Source organism: Salvelinus fontinalis, unplaced genomic scaffold (genome assembly GCF_029448725.1).
Source record: "Salvelinus fontinalis isolate EN_2023a unplaced genomic scaffold, ASM2944872v1 scaffold_1252, whole genome shotgun sequence".
Classification (NCBI taxonomy): domain Eukaryota; kingdom Metazoa; phylum Chordata; class Actinopteri; order Salmoniformes; family Salmonidae; genus Salvelinus; species Salvelinus fontinalis.
This window is the reverse complement of record NW_026601461.1, coordinates 2,501-20,000: the sequence shown is the minus strand read 5'-3', so window position 1 is coordinate 20,000 and position 17,500 is coordinate 2,501. Positions and strand designations below refer to the sequence as shown.

General features: G+C 48.2%; 1 protein-coding gene across 1 annotated transcript in view; it reads right to left on the bottom strand.

Annotated features, from left to right (window-relative positions):
* The window catches only part of LOC129848879 (CUB and sushi domain-containing protein 2-like), a 45,804-nt gene that overhangs the window by 25,857 nt on the left and 2,447 nt on the right, over positions 1-17,500 (bottom strand). Inside the window, exons 3-5 of the mRNA XM_055915978.1 lie at positions 11,980-12,084; positions 11,096-11,214; positions 2,230-2,299 (exon numbers count right to left, since the gene is read on the bottom strand). Of these exons, the coding sequence (XP_055771953.1) occupies positions 2,230-2,299; positions 11,096-11,214; positions 11,980-12,084 (294 nt within the window). The remainder of the gene's footprint in view (positions 1-2,229; positions 2,300-11,095; positions 11,215-11,979; positions 12,085-17,500) is intronic.

The window sequence follows — 17,500 nt, the reverse complement described above, 5'->3', positions numbered from 1 at the left end:
AACGGAGCTCGTCCAGTTTATTCTCCAGTGATTGTACAGTAGAACGGAGCTCGTCCAGTTTATTCTCCAGCGATTGTACAGTAGAACGGAGCTCATCCAGTTTATTCTCCAGCGATTGTACAGTAGAACGGAGCTCGTCCAGTTTATTCTCCAGTGATTGTACAGTAGAACGGAGCTCGTCCAGTTTATTCTCCAGCGATTGTACAGTAGAACGGAGCTCGTCCAGTTTATTCTCCAGTGATTGTACAGTAGAACGGAGCTCATCCAGTTTATTCTCCAGCGATTGTACAGTAGAACGGAGCTCGTCCAGTTTATTCTCCAGCGATTGTACAGTAGAACGGAGCTCGTCCAGTTTATTCTCCAGTGATTGTACAGTAGAACGGAGCTCGTCCAGTTTATTCTCCAGCGATTGTACAGTAGAACGGAGCTCGTCCAGTTTATTCTCCAGCGATTGTACAGTAGAACGGAGCTCGTCCAGTTTATTCTCCAGTGATTGTACAGTAGAACGGAGCTCGTCCAGTTTATTCTCCAGTGATTGTACAGTAGAACGGAGCTCGTCCAGTTTATTCTCCAGTGATTGTACAGTAGAACGGAGCTCGTCCAGTTTATTCTCCAGCGATTGTACAGTAGAACGGAGCTCGTCCAGTTTATTCTCCAGCGATTGTACAGTAGAACGGAGCTCGTCCAGTTTATTCTCCAGCGATTGTACAGTAGAACGGAGCTCGTCCAGTTTATTCTCCAGTGATTGTACAGTAGAACGGAGCTCGTCCAGTTTATTCTCCAGCGATTGTACAGTAGAACGGAGCTCGTCCAGTTTATTCTCCAGCGATTGTACAGTAGAACGGAGCTCGTCCAGTTTATTCTCCATCGATTGTACAGTAGAACATAGCTCGTCCAGTTTATTCTCCAGCGATTGTACAGTAGAACGGAGCTCGTCCAGTTTATTCTCCAGCGATTGTACAGTAGAACGGAGCTCGTCCAGTTTATTCTCCAGTGATTGTACAGTAGAACGGAGCTCGTCCAGTTTATTCTCCAGCGATTGTACAGTAGAACGGAGCTCGTCCAGTTTATTCTCCAGTGATTGTACAGTAGAACGGAGCTCGTCCAGTTTATTCTCCAGCGATTGTACAGTAGAACGGAGCTCGTCCAGTTTATTCTCCAGCGATTGTACAGTAGAACGGAGCTCGTCCAGTTTATTCTCCAGCGATTGTACAGTAGAACGGAGCTCGTCCAGTTTATTCTCCAGCGATTGTACAGTAGAACGGAGCTCGTCCAGTTTATTCTCCAGCGATTGTACAGTAGAACGGAGCTCGTCCAGTTTATTCTCCAGCGATTGTACAGTAGAACGGAGCTCGTCCAGTTTATTCTCCAGCGATTGTACAGTAGAACGGAGCTCGTCCAGTTTATTCTCCAGTGATTGTACAGTAGAACGGAGCTCGTCCAGTTTATTCTCCAGCGATTGTACAGTAGAACGGAGCTCGTCCAGTTTATTCTCCAGCGATTGTACAGTAGAACGGAGCTCGTCCAGTTTATTCTCCAGTGATTGTACAGTAGAACGGAGCTCGTCCAGTTTATTCTCCAGCGATTGTACAGTAGAACGGAGCTCGTCCAGTTTATTCTCCAGTGATTGTACAGTAGAACGGAGCTCGTCCAGTTTATTCTCCAGTGATTGTACAGTAGAACGGAGCTCGTCCAGTTTATTCTCCAGTGATTGTACAGTAGAACGGAGCTCGTCCAGTTTATTCTCCAGTGATTGTACAGTAGAACGGAGCTCGTCCAGTTTATTCTCCAGTGATTGTACAGTAGAACGGAGGGTCGAGGCAGTTTATGTTCTTGCCAACGTAGTTTCGTCAGGGTGCCCGCACGTCGGCGACCTCTCTCAAACAGCCTTGTAACTTTTTGAGTCTCTGGGATTAGGCACAGGTCAGAGGTCAGCAGTACCCCATTCCACCTCGGTGAAGTAGAAATCTTCACCCAAATTGAGATCACAGTTCTGATGTCCAGAAGCTCTTTTCGGTTACAGGAAACGATGGCAGAGACAGTATGTCCGAAACAAAGTTAAGATCCGTGCCCAAAAGAACATTGCGGAGGTAGGAGGGAGGGAGATACAGAGATAGGGAGGAGGAAGAGGGAGGAGAAAGATAGAGATATCGAAAGAGATGGAGAGAGAGAAAGAGAGAGAAAAAGAGAGAGACAGAGAGAGAGACAGAAATATATATAGATTTTTACCGATGCAGAGTGGAGGTGGGTAGTTCCATCGCCTGACGGTCCCTGGCATGCAGGAGATGTGAGAGTTTCCCTGGGAAAATAACACACACACGCAAAAAAACACACAACAGACACAAACAGACACAGGCACACAGAAGAGAACAGCAAGTCATTAGCCTCTTTCCCCTGTTGCTTTGAACCACATCTCTCCTCTCCATACAGTCTACTGTCCTCTCTCCTCTCCATACACAGTCTACTGTCCTCTCTCCTCTCCCTACAGTCTACTGTCCTCTCTTCTCTCCCTACAGTCTACTGTCCTCTCTCCTCTCCATACAGTCTACTGTCCTCTCTCCTCTCCATACACAGTCTACTGTCCTCTCTCCTCTCCCTACAGTCTACTGTCCTCTCTTCTCTCCCTACAGTCTACTGTCCTCTCTCCTCTCCATACAGTCTACTGTCCTCTCTCCTCTCCATACAGTCTACTGTCCTCTCTTCTCTCCATACAGTCTACTGTCCTCTCTCCTCTCCATACACAGTCTACTGTCCTCTCTCCTCTCCCTACAGTCTACTGTCCTCTCTTCTCTCCCTACAGTCTACTGTCCTCTCTCTTCTCCATACAGTCTACTGTCCTCTCTCCTCTCCATACACAGTCTACTGTCCTCTCTCCTCTCCATACAGTCTACTGTCCTCTCTTCTCTCCCTACAGTCTACTGTCCTCTCTTCCATCCATACACAGTCTACTGTCCTCTCTTCCATCCATACACAGTCTACTGTCCTCTCTTCTCTCCCTACAGTCTACTGTACTCTCTTCTCTCCCTACAGTCTACTGTCATCTCTTCTCTCCCTACAGTCTACTGTCCTCTCTCCTCTCCCTACAGTCTACTGTCCTCTCTTCTCTCCCTACAGTCTACTGTCCTCTCTTCTCTCCCTACAGTCTACTGTCCTCTCTTCTCTCCCTACAGTCTACTGTCCTCTCTCCTCTCCCTACAGTCTACTGTCCTCTCTTCTCTCCCTACAGTCTACTGTCCTCTCTTCTCTCCCTACAGTCTACTGTCCTCTCTCCTCACAGTCTACTGTCCTCTCTCCTCTCCCTACAGTCTACTGTCCTCTCTCCTCTCCCTACAGTCTACTGTCCTCTCTTCTCTCCCTACAGTCTACTGTCCTCTCTTCCATCCATACACAGTCTACTGTCCTATCTTCTCTCCCTACAGTCTACTGTCCTCTCTTCTCTCCCTACACAGTCTACTGTCCTCTCTCCTCTCCCTACAGTCTACTGTCCTCTCTTCTCTCCCTACAGTCTACTGTCCTCTCTTCTCTCCCTACAGTCTACTGTCCTCTCTTCTCTCCCTACAGGCTACTTTCCTCTCTCTTCTCCCTACAGTCTACTGTCCTCTCTTCCATCCATACACAGTCTACTGTCCTCTCTTCTCTCCCTACACAGTCTACTGTCCTCTCTCCCTACACAATCTACTGTCCTCTCTTCTCTCCCTACAGTCTACTGTCCTCTCTTCCATCCATACACAGTCTACTGTCCTCTCTCCTCTCCCTACAGTCTACTGTCCTCTCTCCTCTCCCTAAAGTCTACTGTCCTCTCTCCTCTCCCTACAGTCTACTGTCCTCTCTTCTCTCCCTACAGTCTACTGTCCTCTCTTCTCTCCCTACAGTCTACTGTCCTCTCTCCTCTCCCTAAAGTCTACTGTCCTCTCTCCTCTCCCTACAGTCTACTGTCCTCTCTTCTCTCCCTACAGTCTACTGTCCTCTCTTCTCTCCCTACAGTCTACTGTCCTCTCTCCTCTCCCTACTGTCTACTGTCCTCTCTTCCATCCATACAGTCTACTGTCCTCTCTTCACTCCCTACAGTCTACTGTCCTCTCTCCTCTCCCTACAGTCTACTGTCCTCTCTTCCATCCATACACAGTCTACTGTCCTCTCTCCTCTCCCTACAGTCTACTGTCCTCTCTTCCATCCATACACAGTCTACTGTCGTCTCTTCTCTCCCTACAGTCTACTGTCCTCTCTTCCATCCATACACAGTCTACTGTCCTCTCTTCCATCCATACACAGTCTACTGCCCTCTCTTCTCTCCCTACAGTCTACTGTCCTCTCTCCTCTCCCTACAGTCTACTGTCCTCTCTCCTCTCCCTACAGTCTACTGTCCTCTCTTCTCTCCCTACAGTCTACTGTCCTCTCTCCTCTCCCTACAGTCTACTGTCCTCTCTCCTCTCCCTACAGTCTACTGTCCTCTCTTCTCTCCCTACAGTCTACTGTCCTCTCTCCTCTCCCTACAGTCTACTGTCCTCTCTCCTCTCCCTACAGTCTACTGTCCTCTCTTCTCTCCCTACAGTCTACTGTCCTCTCTTCTCTCCCAACAGTCTACTGTCCTCTCTTCTCTCCCTACAGTCTACTGTCCTCTCTCCTCTCCCTACAGTCTACTGTCCTCTCTCCTCTCCCTACAGTCTACTGTCCTCTCTTCTCTCCCTACAGTCTACTGTCCTCTCTTCTCTCCCTACAGTCTACTGTCCTCTCTCCTCTCCCTACAGTCTACTGTCCTCTCTCCTCTCCCTACAGTCTACTGTCCTCTCTCCCTACACAGTCTACTGTCCTCTCTTCCATCCATACACAGTCTACTGTCCTCTCTTCTCTCCCTACACAGTCTACTGTCCTCTCTCCCTACACAATCTACTGTCCTCTCTTCTCTCCCTACAGTCTACTGTCCTCTCTCCTCTCCCTACAGTCTACTGTCCTCTCTCCTCTCCCTACAGTCTACTGTCCTCTCTTCTCTCCCTACAGTCTACTGTCCTCTCTTCCATCCATACACAGTCTACTGTCCTCTCTCCTCTCCCTACAGTCTACAGTCCTCTCTCCTCTCCCTAAAGTCTACTGTCCTCTCTCCTCTCCCTACAGTCTACTGTCCTCTCTTCTCTCCCTACAGTCTACTGTCCTCTCTTCTCTCCCTACAGTCTACTGTCCTCTCTCCTCTCCCTACAGTCTACTGTCCTCTCTTCTCTCCCTACAGTCTACTGTCCTCTCTTCTCTCCCTACAGTCTACTGTCCTCTCTCCTCTCCCTACAGTCTACTGTCCTCTCTCCTCTCCCTACTGTCTACTGTCCTCTCTTCCATCCATACAGTCTACTGTCCTCTCTTCACTCCCTACAGTCTACTGTCCTCTCTCCTCTCCCTACAGTCTACTGTCCTCTCTTCCATCCATACACAGTCTACTGTCCTCTCTCCTCTCCCTACAGTCTACTGTCCTCTCTTCCATCCATACACAGTCTACTGTCCTCTCTTCTCTCCCTACAGTCTACTGTCCTCTCTTCCATCCATACACAGTCTACTGTCCTCTCTTCCATCCATACACAGTCTACTGTCCTCTCTTCCATCCATACACAGTCTACTGCCCTCTCTTCTCTCCCTACAGTCTACTGTCCTCTCTCCTCTCCCTACAGTCTACTGTCCTCTCTCCTCTCCCTACAGTCTACTGTCCTCTCTTCTCTCCCTACAGTCTACTGTCCTCTCTCCTCTCCCTACAGTCTACTGTCCTCTCTCCTCTCCCTACAGTCTACTGTCCTCTCTCCTCTCCCTACAGTCTACTGTCCTCTCTCCTCTCCCTACAGTCTACTGTCCTCTCTTCTCTCCCTACAGTCTACTGTCCTCTCTTCTCTCCCTACAGTCTACTGTCCTCTCTTCTCTCCCTACAGTCTACTGTCCTCTCTTCTCTCCCCACAGTCTACTGTCCTCTCTCCTCTCCCTACAGTCTACTGTCCTCTCTCCTCTCCCTACAGTCTACTGTCCTCTCATCCATCCATACACAGTCTACTGTCCTCTCTTCTCTCCCTACAGTCTACTGTCCTCTCTTCTCTCCCTACACAGTCTACTGTCCTCTCTCCCTACACAATCTACTGTCCTCTCTTCTCTCCCTACAGGCTACTTTCCTCTCTCTTCTCCCTACAGTCTACTGTCCTCTCTTCCATCCATACACAGTCTACTGTCCTCTCTTCTCTCCCTACACAGTCTACTGTCCTCTCTCCCTACACAATCTACTGTCCTCTCTTCTCTCCCTACAGTCTACTGTCCTCTCTTCCATCCATACACAGTCTACTGTCCTCTCTCCTCTCCCTACAGTCTACTGTCCTCTCTCCTCTCCCTAAAGTCTACTGTCCTCTCTCCTCTCCCTACAGTCTACTGTCCTCTCTTCTCTCCCTACAGTCTACTGTCCTCTCTTCTCTCCCTACAGTCTACTGTCCTCTCTCCTCTCCCTAAAGTCTACTGTCCTCTCTCCTCTCCCTACAGTCTACTGTCCTCTCTTCTCTCCCTACAGTCTACTGTCCTCTCTTCTCTCCCTACAGTCTACTGTCCTCTCTCCTCTCCCTACAGTCTACTGTCCTCTCTTCTCTCCCTACAGTCTACTGTCCTCTCTCCTCTCCCTACAGTCTACTGTCCTCTCTTCCATCCATACACAGTCTACTGTCGTCTCTTCTCTCCCTACAGTCTACTGTCCTCTCTTCCATCCATACACAGTCTACTGTCCTCTCTTCCATCCATACACAGTCTACTGCCCTCTCTTCTCTCCCTACAGTCTACTGTCCTCTCTCCTCTCCCTACAGTCTACTGTCCTCTCTCCTCTCCCTACAGTCTACTGTCCTCTCTTCTCTCCCTACAGTCTACTGTCCTCTCTCCTCTCCCTACAGTCTACTGTCCTCTCTCCTCTCCCTACAGTCTACTGTCCTCTCTTCTCTCCCTACAGTCTACTGTCCTCTCTCCTCTCCCTACAGTCTACTGTCCTCTCTCCTCTCCCTACAGTCTACTGTCCTCTCTTCTCTCCCTACAGTCTACTGTCCTCTCTTCTCTCCCAACAGTCTACTGTCCTCTCTTCTCTCCCTACAGTCTACTGTCCTCTCTCCTCTCCCTACAGTCTACTGTCCTCTCTCCTCTCCCTACAGTCTACTGTCCTCTCTTCTCTCCCTACAGTCTACTGTCCTCTCTTCTCTCCCTACAGTCTACTGTCCTCTCTCCTCTCCCTACAGTCTACTGTCCTCTCTCCTCTCCCTACAGTCTACTGTCCTCTCTCCCTACACAGTCTACTGTCCTCTCTTCCATCCATACACAGTCTACTGTCCTCTCTTCTCTCCCTACACAGTCTACTGTCCTCTCTCCCTACACAATCTACTGTCCTCTCTTCTCTCCCTACAGTCTACTGTCCTCTCTCCTCTCCCTACAGTCTACTGTCCTCTCTCCTCTCCCTACAGTCTACTGTCCTCTCTTCTCTCCCTACAGTCTACTGTCCTCTCTTCCATCCATACACAGTCTACTGTCCTCTCTCCTCTCCCTACAGTCTACAGTCCTCTCTCCTCTCCCTAAAGTCTACTGTCCTCTCTCCTCTCCCTACAGTCTACTGTCCTCTCTTCTCTCCCTACAGTCTACTGTCCTCTCTTCTCTCCCTACAGTCTACTGTCCTCTCTCCTCTCCCTACAGTCTACTGTCCTCTCTTCTCTCCCTACAGTCTACTGTCCTCTCTTCTCTCCCTACAGTCTACTGTCCTCTCTCCTCTCCCTACAGTCTACTGTCCTCTCTCCTCTCCCTACTGTCTACTGTCCTCTCTTCCATCCATACAGTCTACTGTCCTCTCTTCACTCCCTACAGTCTACTGTCCTCTCTCCTCTCCCTACAGTCTACTGTCCTCTCTTCCATCCATACACAGTCTACTGTCCTCTCTCCTCTCCCTACAGTCTACTGTCCTCTCTTCCATCCATACACAGTCTACTGTCCTCTCTTCTCTCCCTACAGTCTACTGTCCTCTCTTCCATCCATACACAGTCTACTGTCCTCTCTTCCATCCATACACAGTCTACTGTCCTCTCTTCCATCCATACACAGTCTACTGCCCTCTCTTCTCTCCCTACAGTCTACTGTCCTCTCTCCTCTCCCTACAGTCTACTGTCCTCTCTCCTCTCCCTACAGTCTACTGTCCTCTCTTCTCTCCCTACAGTCTACTGTCCTCTCTCCTCTCCCTACAGTCTACTGTCCTCTCTCCTCTCCCTACAGTCTACTGTCCTCTCTCCTCTCCCTACAGTCTACTGTCCTCTCTCCTCTCCCTACAGTCTACTGTCCTCTCTTCTCTCCCTACAGTCTACTGTCCTCTCTTCTCTCCCAACAGTCTACTGTCCTCTCTTCTCTCCCTACAGTCTACTGTCCTCTCTCCTCTCCCTACAGTCTACTGTCCTCTCTCCTCTCCCTACAGTCTACTGTCCTCTCTTCTCTCCCTACAGTCTACTGTCCTCTCTTCTCTCCCTACAGTCTACTGTCCTCTCTCCTCTCCCTACAGTCTACTGTCCTCTCTCCTCTCCCTACAGTCTACTGTCCTCTCTCCTCTCCCTACAGTCTACTGTCCTCTCTCCTCTCCCTACAGTCTACTGTCCTCTCTTCTCTCCCTACAGTCTACTGTCCTCTCTTCCATCCATACACAGTCTACTGTCATCTCTCCTCTCCCTACAGTCTACTGTCCTCTCTCCTCTCCCTACAGTCTACTGTCCTCTCTTCCATCCATACACAGTCTACTGTCCTCTCTTCCATCCATACACAGTCTACTGTCCTCTCTCCTCTCCATACAGTCTACTGTCATCTCTCCTCTCCCTACAGTCTACTGTCCTCTCTCCTCTCCCTACAGTCTACTGCCCTCTCTTCTCTCCCTACAGTCTACTGTCCTCTCATCTCTCACTACAGTCTACTGTCCTCTCTTCTCTCCCTACAGTCTACTGTCCTCTCTCCTCTCCCTACAGTCTACTGTCCTCTCTTCTCTCACTACAGTCTACTGTCCTCTCTTCTCTCCCTACAGTCTACTGTCCTCTCTCCTCTCCCTACAGTCTACTGTCCTCTCTTCTCTCCCTACAGTCTACTGTCCTATCTCCTCTCCCTACAGTCTACTGTCCTCTCTCCTCTCCCTACAGTCTACTGTCCTCTCTTCTCTCCCTACAGTCTACTGTCCTATCTCCTCTCCCTACAGTCTACTGTCCTCTCTTCTCTCCCTACAGTCTACTGTCCTCTCTTCTCTCCCTACAGTCTACTGTCCTCTCTTCCATCCCTAAACAGTCTACTGTCCTCTCTCCTCTCCCTACAGTCTACTGTCCTCTCTTCTCTCCCTACACAGTCTACTGTCCTCTCTTCTCTCCCTACAGTCTACTGTCCTCTCTCCTCTCCCTACAGTCTACTGTCCTCTCTTCCATCAATACACAGTCTACTGTCCTCTCTTCTCCCCCTACAGTCTACTGTCCTCTCTCCTCTCCCTACAGTCTACTGTCTTCTCTCCTCTCCCTACAGTCTACTGTCCTCTCTTCCATCCCTACACAGTCTACTGTCCTCTCTCCTCTCCCTACAGTCTACTGTCCTCTCTTCTCTCCCTACAGTCTACTGTCCTCTCTCCTCTCCCTACAGTCTACTGTCCTCCCTCCTCTCCCTACAGTCTACTGTCCTCTCTTCTCTCCCTACAGTCTACTGTCCTCTCTTCTCTCCCTACAGTCTACTGTCCTCTCTCCTCTCCCTACAGTCTACTGTCCTCTCTCCTCTCCCTACAGTCTACTGTCCTCTCTTCTCTCCCTACAGTCTACTGTCCTCTCTTCTCTCCCTACAGTCTACTGTCCTCTCTCCTCTCCCTACAGTCTACTGTCCTCTCTTCCATCCATACACAGTCTACTGTCCTCTCTCCTATCCCTACAGTCTACTGTCCTCTCTCCTCTCCCTACAGTCTACTGTCCTCTATTCTCTCCCTACAGTCTACTGTCCTTTCTTCTCTCCCTACAGTCTACTGTCCTCTCTTCTCTCCCTACAGTCTACTGTCCTCTCTTCTCTCCCTACAGTCTACTGTCCTCTCTTCTCTCCCTACAGTCTACTGTCCTCTCTTCCATCCATACACAGTCTACTGTCCTCTCTCCTCTCCCTACAGTTTACTGTCCTCTCTTCTATCCCACAGTCTACTGTCCTCTTCTCTCCCTACAGTCTACTGTCCTCTTCTCTCCCTACAGTCTACTGTCCTCTCTTCCATCCATACACAGTCTACTGTCCTCTTCTCTCCCTACAGTCTACTGTCCTCTCTCCTCTCCCTACAGTCTACTGTCCTCTCTTCTCTCCCTACAGTCTACTGTCCTCTCTTCTCTCCCTACAGTCTACTGTCCTCTCTTCCATCCATACACAGTCTACTGTCCTCTTCTCTCCCTACAGTCTACTGTCCTCTCTTCCATCCATACACAGTCTACTGTCCTCTCTTCCATCCATACACAGTCTACTGTCCTCTCTTCACTCCATACACAGTCTAATTTAGTGAGCTGTGGCAGATGATACCTCACCATATGTTAGGTAACTTAAATGTCAACAAGAGTCTTTCTCTAGCTCTAAGTTTGTGTGGACTGAAGTCGTAAGATACCCAGACATTGATGTACTATTTTGTCTACTATTACTTTGTCTGCTGCTACTTCTACTACAACTACTACTGCTACTGCTACTGCTACTACTACTACTACTACTACTACTGTTACTACTACTACTACTACTACTACTGCTGTTACTACTACTACTACTAATATACTACTTCTACTACAACTACTACTACTACTGCTACTGCTACTGCTACTACTACTACTGCTGTTACTACTACTACTACTGCTACTGCTACTACTACTACTACTACTACTACTACTACTGCTGTTACTACTACTACTACTAATATACTACTACTACTACTACTACTACTACTAATATACTACTACTACTACTACTACTACTGCTGTTACTACTACTACTACTAATACTACCTGTTTTTGTCCTCCTCCTCCTTCTCGTCATCATCATCATCATCATCATCACGTTCTCTATAGTTTAATTAAAGGTAGACTGGTACCTGTAATGTGTATCCTGGCTCACACTGGAATGAGACGACACTGTTCATGTGGAGTCTCTCTCCCACCTTGATACCATTCATAGGAACCACTGGCTCTGGACAACTAGTCAGAGAGACCGCTGAGAGACAGAGAGGGGGAAAGAGAGAGAAACGGAGAGAGAGGGAGAGAGAGGGAGAGAGAGAGAGAGAGATAGAGAGCGAGAGCGAGAGCGAGAGCGAGAGCGAGAGCGAGAGCGAGAGCGAGAGCGAGAGCGAGAGAGAGAGAGAGAGAGACAGAGAGAGAGAGAGAGAGAGAGACAGAGAGAGAGAGAGAGAGAGAGAGGTAGAGATGGGAGTGTCAAGGGAAATTTGAAGACAGCTTTGAGTATTGAGAAAGTTAGGTTTCACTAGTAGGACACGACTTATCTTTGGATCTTATCCCAAAGTATCCTATTCATACTATAGTATATTTCACTAGTAGGACACAACTTATCTTTGGGTCTTATCCCAAAGTATCCTATTCATACTATAGTATATTTCACTAGTAGGACACTACTTATCTTTGGGTCTTATCCCAAAGTATCCTATTCATACTATAGTATATTTCACTAGTAGGACACTACTTATCTTTGGGTCTTATCCCAAAGTATCCTATTCATACTATAGTATATTTCACTAGTAGGACACTACTTATCTTTGGGTCTTATCCCAAAGTATCCTATTCATACTATAGTATATTTCACTAGTAGGACACAACTTATCTTTGGGTCTTATCCCAGAGTATCCTATTCATACTATAGTATATTTCACTAGTAGGACACAACTTATCTTTGGGTCTTATCCCCAAAGTATCCAATTGATATAGTATAGTATAACTTATAGCATAATTCAACATGTATGTTTACTCTTGTATTCCAGCCTGAAGCCGGCAGCAGACACGCTGATGTCAGAGAAGAAGTGGAGGTAGAGCTGGTTGGACGTGCTGTTCAGGAGAGCTGGGACCGTCGTTCCTGCAAGGGGAGACCAATAGTACTCTTCATCAAGCCTTAATGTATCATACCGTGGTTATAGTAATAGGACGACTATAGTAGGTCATGTTATAGCTTGTAAGAACTGATAGGCGCTGGTGGAACTTTGACTCTTGTTTCATGTAGGAGAGATATAACAGAGCAGATCAAATCCAATGTTAATTGTCACATGTGCCGAATACAACAGGTGTAGACCTACCGGGAAATGTCGAATACAACAGGTGTAGACCTACCCGGGAAATGTCGAATACAACAGGTGTAGACCTACCGGGAAAATGCCGAATACAACAGGTGTAGACCTACCGGGAAATGCTTACTTGCAAGTATACACTCTCTGTGTGGAATATACTAGCTAGCTAGCTAAACAATGAACCATAATCCCAAGTCATGACGTTACTACCCTGCATTAATCTGCAGGTAGTTAACCAACCAGGTTCAATGTTAGGTGGCTAACATTGGGCTATAACTAGTCAAACAAATGGGTCTCTGATTGGAATAATACGATCATACACATAACGTTAGCTAGCAAGAAAGCCGGCTAACGTTAGCTAGCAAGACAGCCGGCTAACGTTAGCTTACAGTGAAATGAGTACTGAAGCAGGAGTACAGGACTGATGGAATTCTTGACTTCGGTTCAGAGTTCCTGGTTCTACTACACCCAGGTCACATGGCCTGCTCTGAATCACTCTGATTGGCTCATTCCTCTTCATACCATTGTTTTATAATGTATATTACTGCCTTAATTTTTGCTGGACCCCAGGAAGAGTAGCTGCTGCCTTGCAGGAACTAATTGGGAATCCATAATAAACCCCAGGAAGAGTAGCTGCTGCCTTGGCAGGAACTAATGGGGATCCATAATAAACCCCAGGAAGAGTAGCTGCTGTCGTGGCAGGAACTAATGGGGATCCATAATAAACCCCAGGAAGAGTAGCTGCTGCCTTGGCAGGAACTAATGGGGTTCCATAATAAACCCCAGGAAGAGTAGCTGCTGCCTTGGCAGGAACTAATGGGGATCCATAAAAAAACCCAGGAAGAGGAGCTGCTGACTTGGCAGGAACTAATGGGGATGCATAATAAACCCCAGGAAGAGTAGCTGCTGCGTTGGCAGGAACTAATGGGGATCCATAAAAAACCCCAGGAAGAGTAGCTGCTGCCTTGGCAGGAACTAATGGGGATCCATAATAAACCCCAGGAAGAGTAGCTGCTGCCTTGGCAGGAACTAATGGGGATCCATAATAAACCCCAGGAAGAGGAGCTGCTGCCTTGGCAGGAACTAATGGGGATCCATAATAAACCCCAGGAAGACTAACTGCTGCCTTGGCAGGAACTAATGGGGATCCATAATAAACCCCAGGAAGAGTAGCCGCTGCCTTGGCAGGAACTAACGGGGATCCATAATAAACCCCAGGAAGAGTAGCTGCTGCATTGGCAGGAACTAACGGGGATCCATAATAAACCCCAGGAAGAGTAGCTGCTGCCTTGGCAGGAACTAATGGGGATCCATAATAAACCCCATGAAGAGGAGCTGCTGCCTTGGCAGGAACTAATGGGGATCCATAATAAACCCCAGGAAGAGTAGCTGCTTTCTTGGCAGGAACTAATGGGGATCCATAAAAAACCCCAGGAAGAGTAGCTGCTGCCTTGGCAGGAACTAATGGGGATCCATAATAAACCCCAGGAAGAGTAGCTGCTGCCTTGGCAGGAACTAATGGGGATCCATAATAAACCCCAGGAAGAGGAGCTGCTGCCTTGGCAGGAACTAATGGGGATCCATAATAAACCCCAGGAAGACTAACTGCTGCCTTGGCAGGAACAAATGGGGATCCATAATAAACCCCAGGAAGAGTAGCCGCTGCCTTGGCAGGAACTAACGGGGATCCATAATAAACCCCAGGAAGAGTAGCTGCTGCCTTGGCAGGAACTAATGGGGATCCATAATAAACCCCAGGACGAGAAGCTGCTGTCTTGGCAGGAACTAATGGGGATCCATAATAAACCTCAGCAAGAGTAGCTGCTGTCTTGGCAGGAACTAATGGGGATCCATAATAAACCCCAGGAAGAGAAGCTGCTGCCTTGGCAGGAACTAATGGGGATCCATAATACACCCCAGGACGAGTAGATGCTGCCTTGGCAGGAACTAATGGGGATCCATAATAAACCCAAAGAAGAGTAGCTGCTGCCTTGGCAGGCCTAATGGGGTTCCATAATAAACCCCAGGAAGAGAAGCTACTGCCTTGGCAGGAACTAATGGGGATCCATAATAAACCCCAGGAAGAGTAGCTGCTGCCTTGGCAGGAACTAATGGGGATCCATAATAAACCCCAGGACGATTAGATGCTGTCTTGGCAGGAACTAATGGGGATCCATAATAAACCCCAGGAAGAGAAGCTGCTGCCTTAGCAGGAACTAATGGGGATCCATAATAAACCCCAGGAAGAGAAGCTGCTGCCTTGGCAGGAACTAATGGCGATCCATAATAAACCCTAGGAAGAGAAGCTGCTGCCTTGGCAGGAACTAATGGGGATCCATAATAAACCCCAGGAAGAGTAGAAGCTGCCTTGGCAGGAACTAACGGGGATCCATAATAAACCCCAGGAAGAGTAGATGCTGCCTTGGCAGGAACTAATGGGGATCCATAATAAACCCCAGGAAGAGTAGCTGCTGCCTTGGCAGGAACTAATGGGGATCCATAATAAACCCCAGGAAGAGTAGCTGCTGCCTTGGCAGGAACTAATGGGGATCCATAATAAACCCCAGGAAGAGTAGCTGCTGCCTTGGCAGGAACTAACGGGGATCCATAATAAACCCCAGGAAGAGTAGATGCTGTCTTGGCAGGAACTAACGGGGATCCATAATAAACCCCAGGAAGAGTAGCTGCTGCCTTGACAGGAACTAATGGGGATCCATAATAAACCCCAGGAAGAGTAGCTGCTGCCTTGGCAGGAACTAATGGGGATCCATAATAAACCCCAGGAAGAGTAGCTGCTGCCTCGACAGGAACTAATGGGGATCCTTAATAAACCCCAGGAAGAGTAGCTGCTGCCTTGACAGGAACTAATGGGGATCCATAATAAACCCCAGGACGAGTAGATGCTGTCTTGACAGGAAGTAATGGGGATCCATAATAAACCCCAGGAAGAGTAGCTGCTGCCTTGACAGGAACTAATGGGGATCCATAATAAACCCCAGGACGAGTAGATGCTGTCTTGACAGGAAGTAATGGGGATCCATAATAAACCCAAGGAAGAGTAGCTGCTGTCTTGGCAGGAACTAACGGGGATCCATAATAAACCCCAGGAAGAGTAGCTGCTGTCTTGGCAGGAACTAACGGGGATCCATAATAAACCCCAGGAAGAGTAGCTGCTGTCTTGGCAGGAACTAACGGGGATCCATAATAAACCCCAGGAAGAGTAGCTGCTGTCTTGGCAGGAACTAATGGGGATCCATAATGAACCCCAGGAAGAGTAGCTGCTGCCTTGGCAGGAACTAATGGGGATCCATAATAAACCCCAGGAAGAGTAGATGCTGTCTTGGCAGGAACTAACGGGGATCCATAATAAACCCCAGGAAGAGTAGCTGCTGCCTTGACAGGAACTAATGGGGATCCATAATAAACCCCAGGACGAGTAGATGCTGTCTTGACAGGAAGTAATGGGGATCCATAATAAACCCCAGGAAGAGTAGCTGCTGTCTTGGCAGGAACTAACGGGGATCCATAATAAACCCCAGGAAGAGTAGCTGCTGTCTTGGCAGGAACTAACGGGGATCCATAATAAACCCCAGGAAGAGTAGCTGCTGTCTTGGCAGGAACTAATGGGGATCCATAATAAACCCCAGGAAGAGTAGCTGCTGCCTTGGCAGGAACTAATGGGGATCCATAATAAACCCCAGGAAGAGTAGATGCTGTCTTGGCAGGAACTAACGGGGATCCATAATAAACCCCAGGAAGAGTAGCTGCTGCCTTGACAGGAACTAATGGGGATCCATAATAAACCCCAGGACGAGTAGATGCTGTCTTGACAGGAACTAATGGGGATCCATAATAAACCCCAGGAAGAGTAGCTGCTGTCTTGGCAGGAACTAACGGGGATCCATAATAAACCACAGGAAGAGTAGCCGCTTCCTTGGCAGGAACTAATGGGGATCCATAATAAACCCCAGGAAGAGTAGCCGCTGCCTTGGCAGGAACTAATGGGGATCCATAATAAACCCCAGGAAGAGTAGCTGCTGCCTTGGCAGGAACTAACGGGGATCCATAATAAACCCCAGGAAGAGTAGCTGCTGCCTTGGCAGGAACTAATGGGGATCCATAATAAACCCCAGGAAGAGGAGCTGCTGTCTTGGCAGGAACTAACGGGGATCCATAATAAACCACAGGAAGAGTAGCTGCTGCCTTGACAGGAACTAACGGGGATCCATAATAAACCCCAGGAAGAGTAGCTGCTGCCTTGGCAGGAACTAATGGGGATCCATAATAAACCCAAGGAAGAGGAGCTGCTGTCTTGGCAGGAACTAACGGGGATCCATAATAAACCACAGGAAGAGTAGCTGCTGCCTTGACAGGAACTAACGGGGATCCATAATAAACCCCAGGAAGAGTAGCTACTGCCTTGGCAGGAACTAATGGGGATCCATAATAAACCCCAGGAAGAGGAGCTGCTGCATTGGCAGGAACTAATGGGGATCCATAATAAACCCCAGGAAGAGTAGCTGCTGCCTTGACAGGAACTAATGGGGATCCATAATAAACCCCAGGAAGAGGAGCTGCTGTCTTGGCAGGAACTAACGGGGATCCATAATAAATACAAATAAAAAACACAAATACCACAGTGAAGTATTCATTTGTTTTTGCTCTGTGTTTTTTCAGGGCGTGTGAGAACATTTAAACCCGACCTGATTCCAATTGGAAACAAAAAGAAAAGCTCTATTGTGTCGTTATATGAAGAGGATAAAACACCAGAGAAGAAAAAGCGTCACTTGATCTCTAAAATAAAGAAACCTTTTGCAACAAAATTCATTATTCGAATACACCTGCCTCTCCTCTCTTTTAGCTTCAGTGAGCACTGATGCGGCAACGGTCTGTAATGCCGATCAAGTCACACTTCCTGCTTCCCTTTGCTCTCCATAGTAACAGGTCACAGTGGGTTAGTCACTGGTAAATGACAGCCTGTGGTGGTAGCATTTTGAGGATAGAGCCTTTGATTTCACCAACCCCCTCCTCACCTATTAAAAACAAGGTGCAACCCTTCAACATGCACAAACACACAGACAAATTGAGAAAGAGAGAGAAGGAGAGAGAGAAACAGGGAGAGAGAGAGAGATGGAGAGAGAGAAACAGGGAGATAGAGAGAGAAAAGGAGAGAGAGAGAGAGAGAGAGAGAGAGAGAGAGAGAGAGAG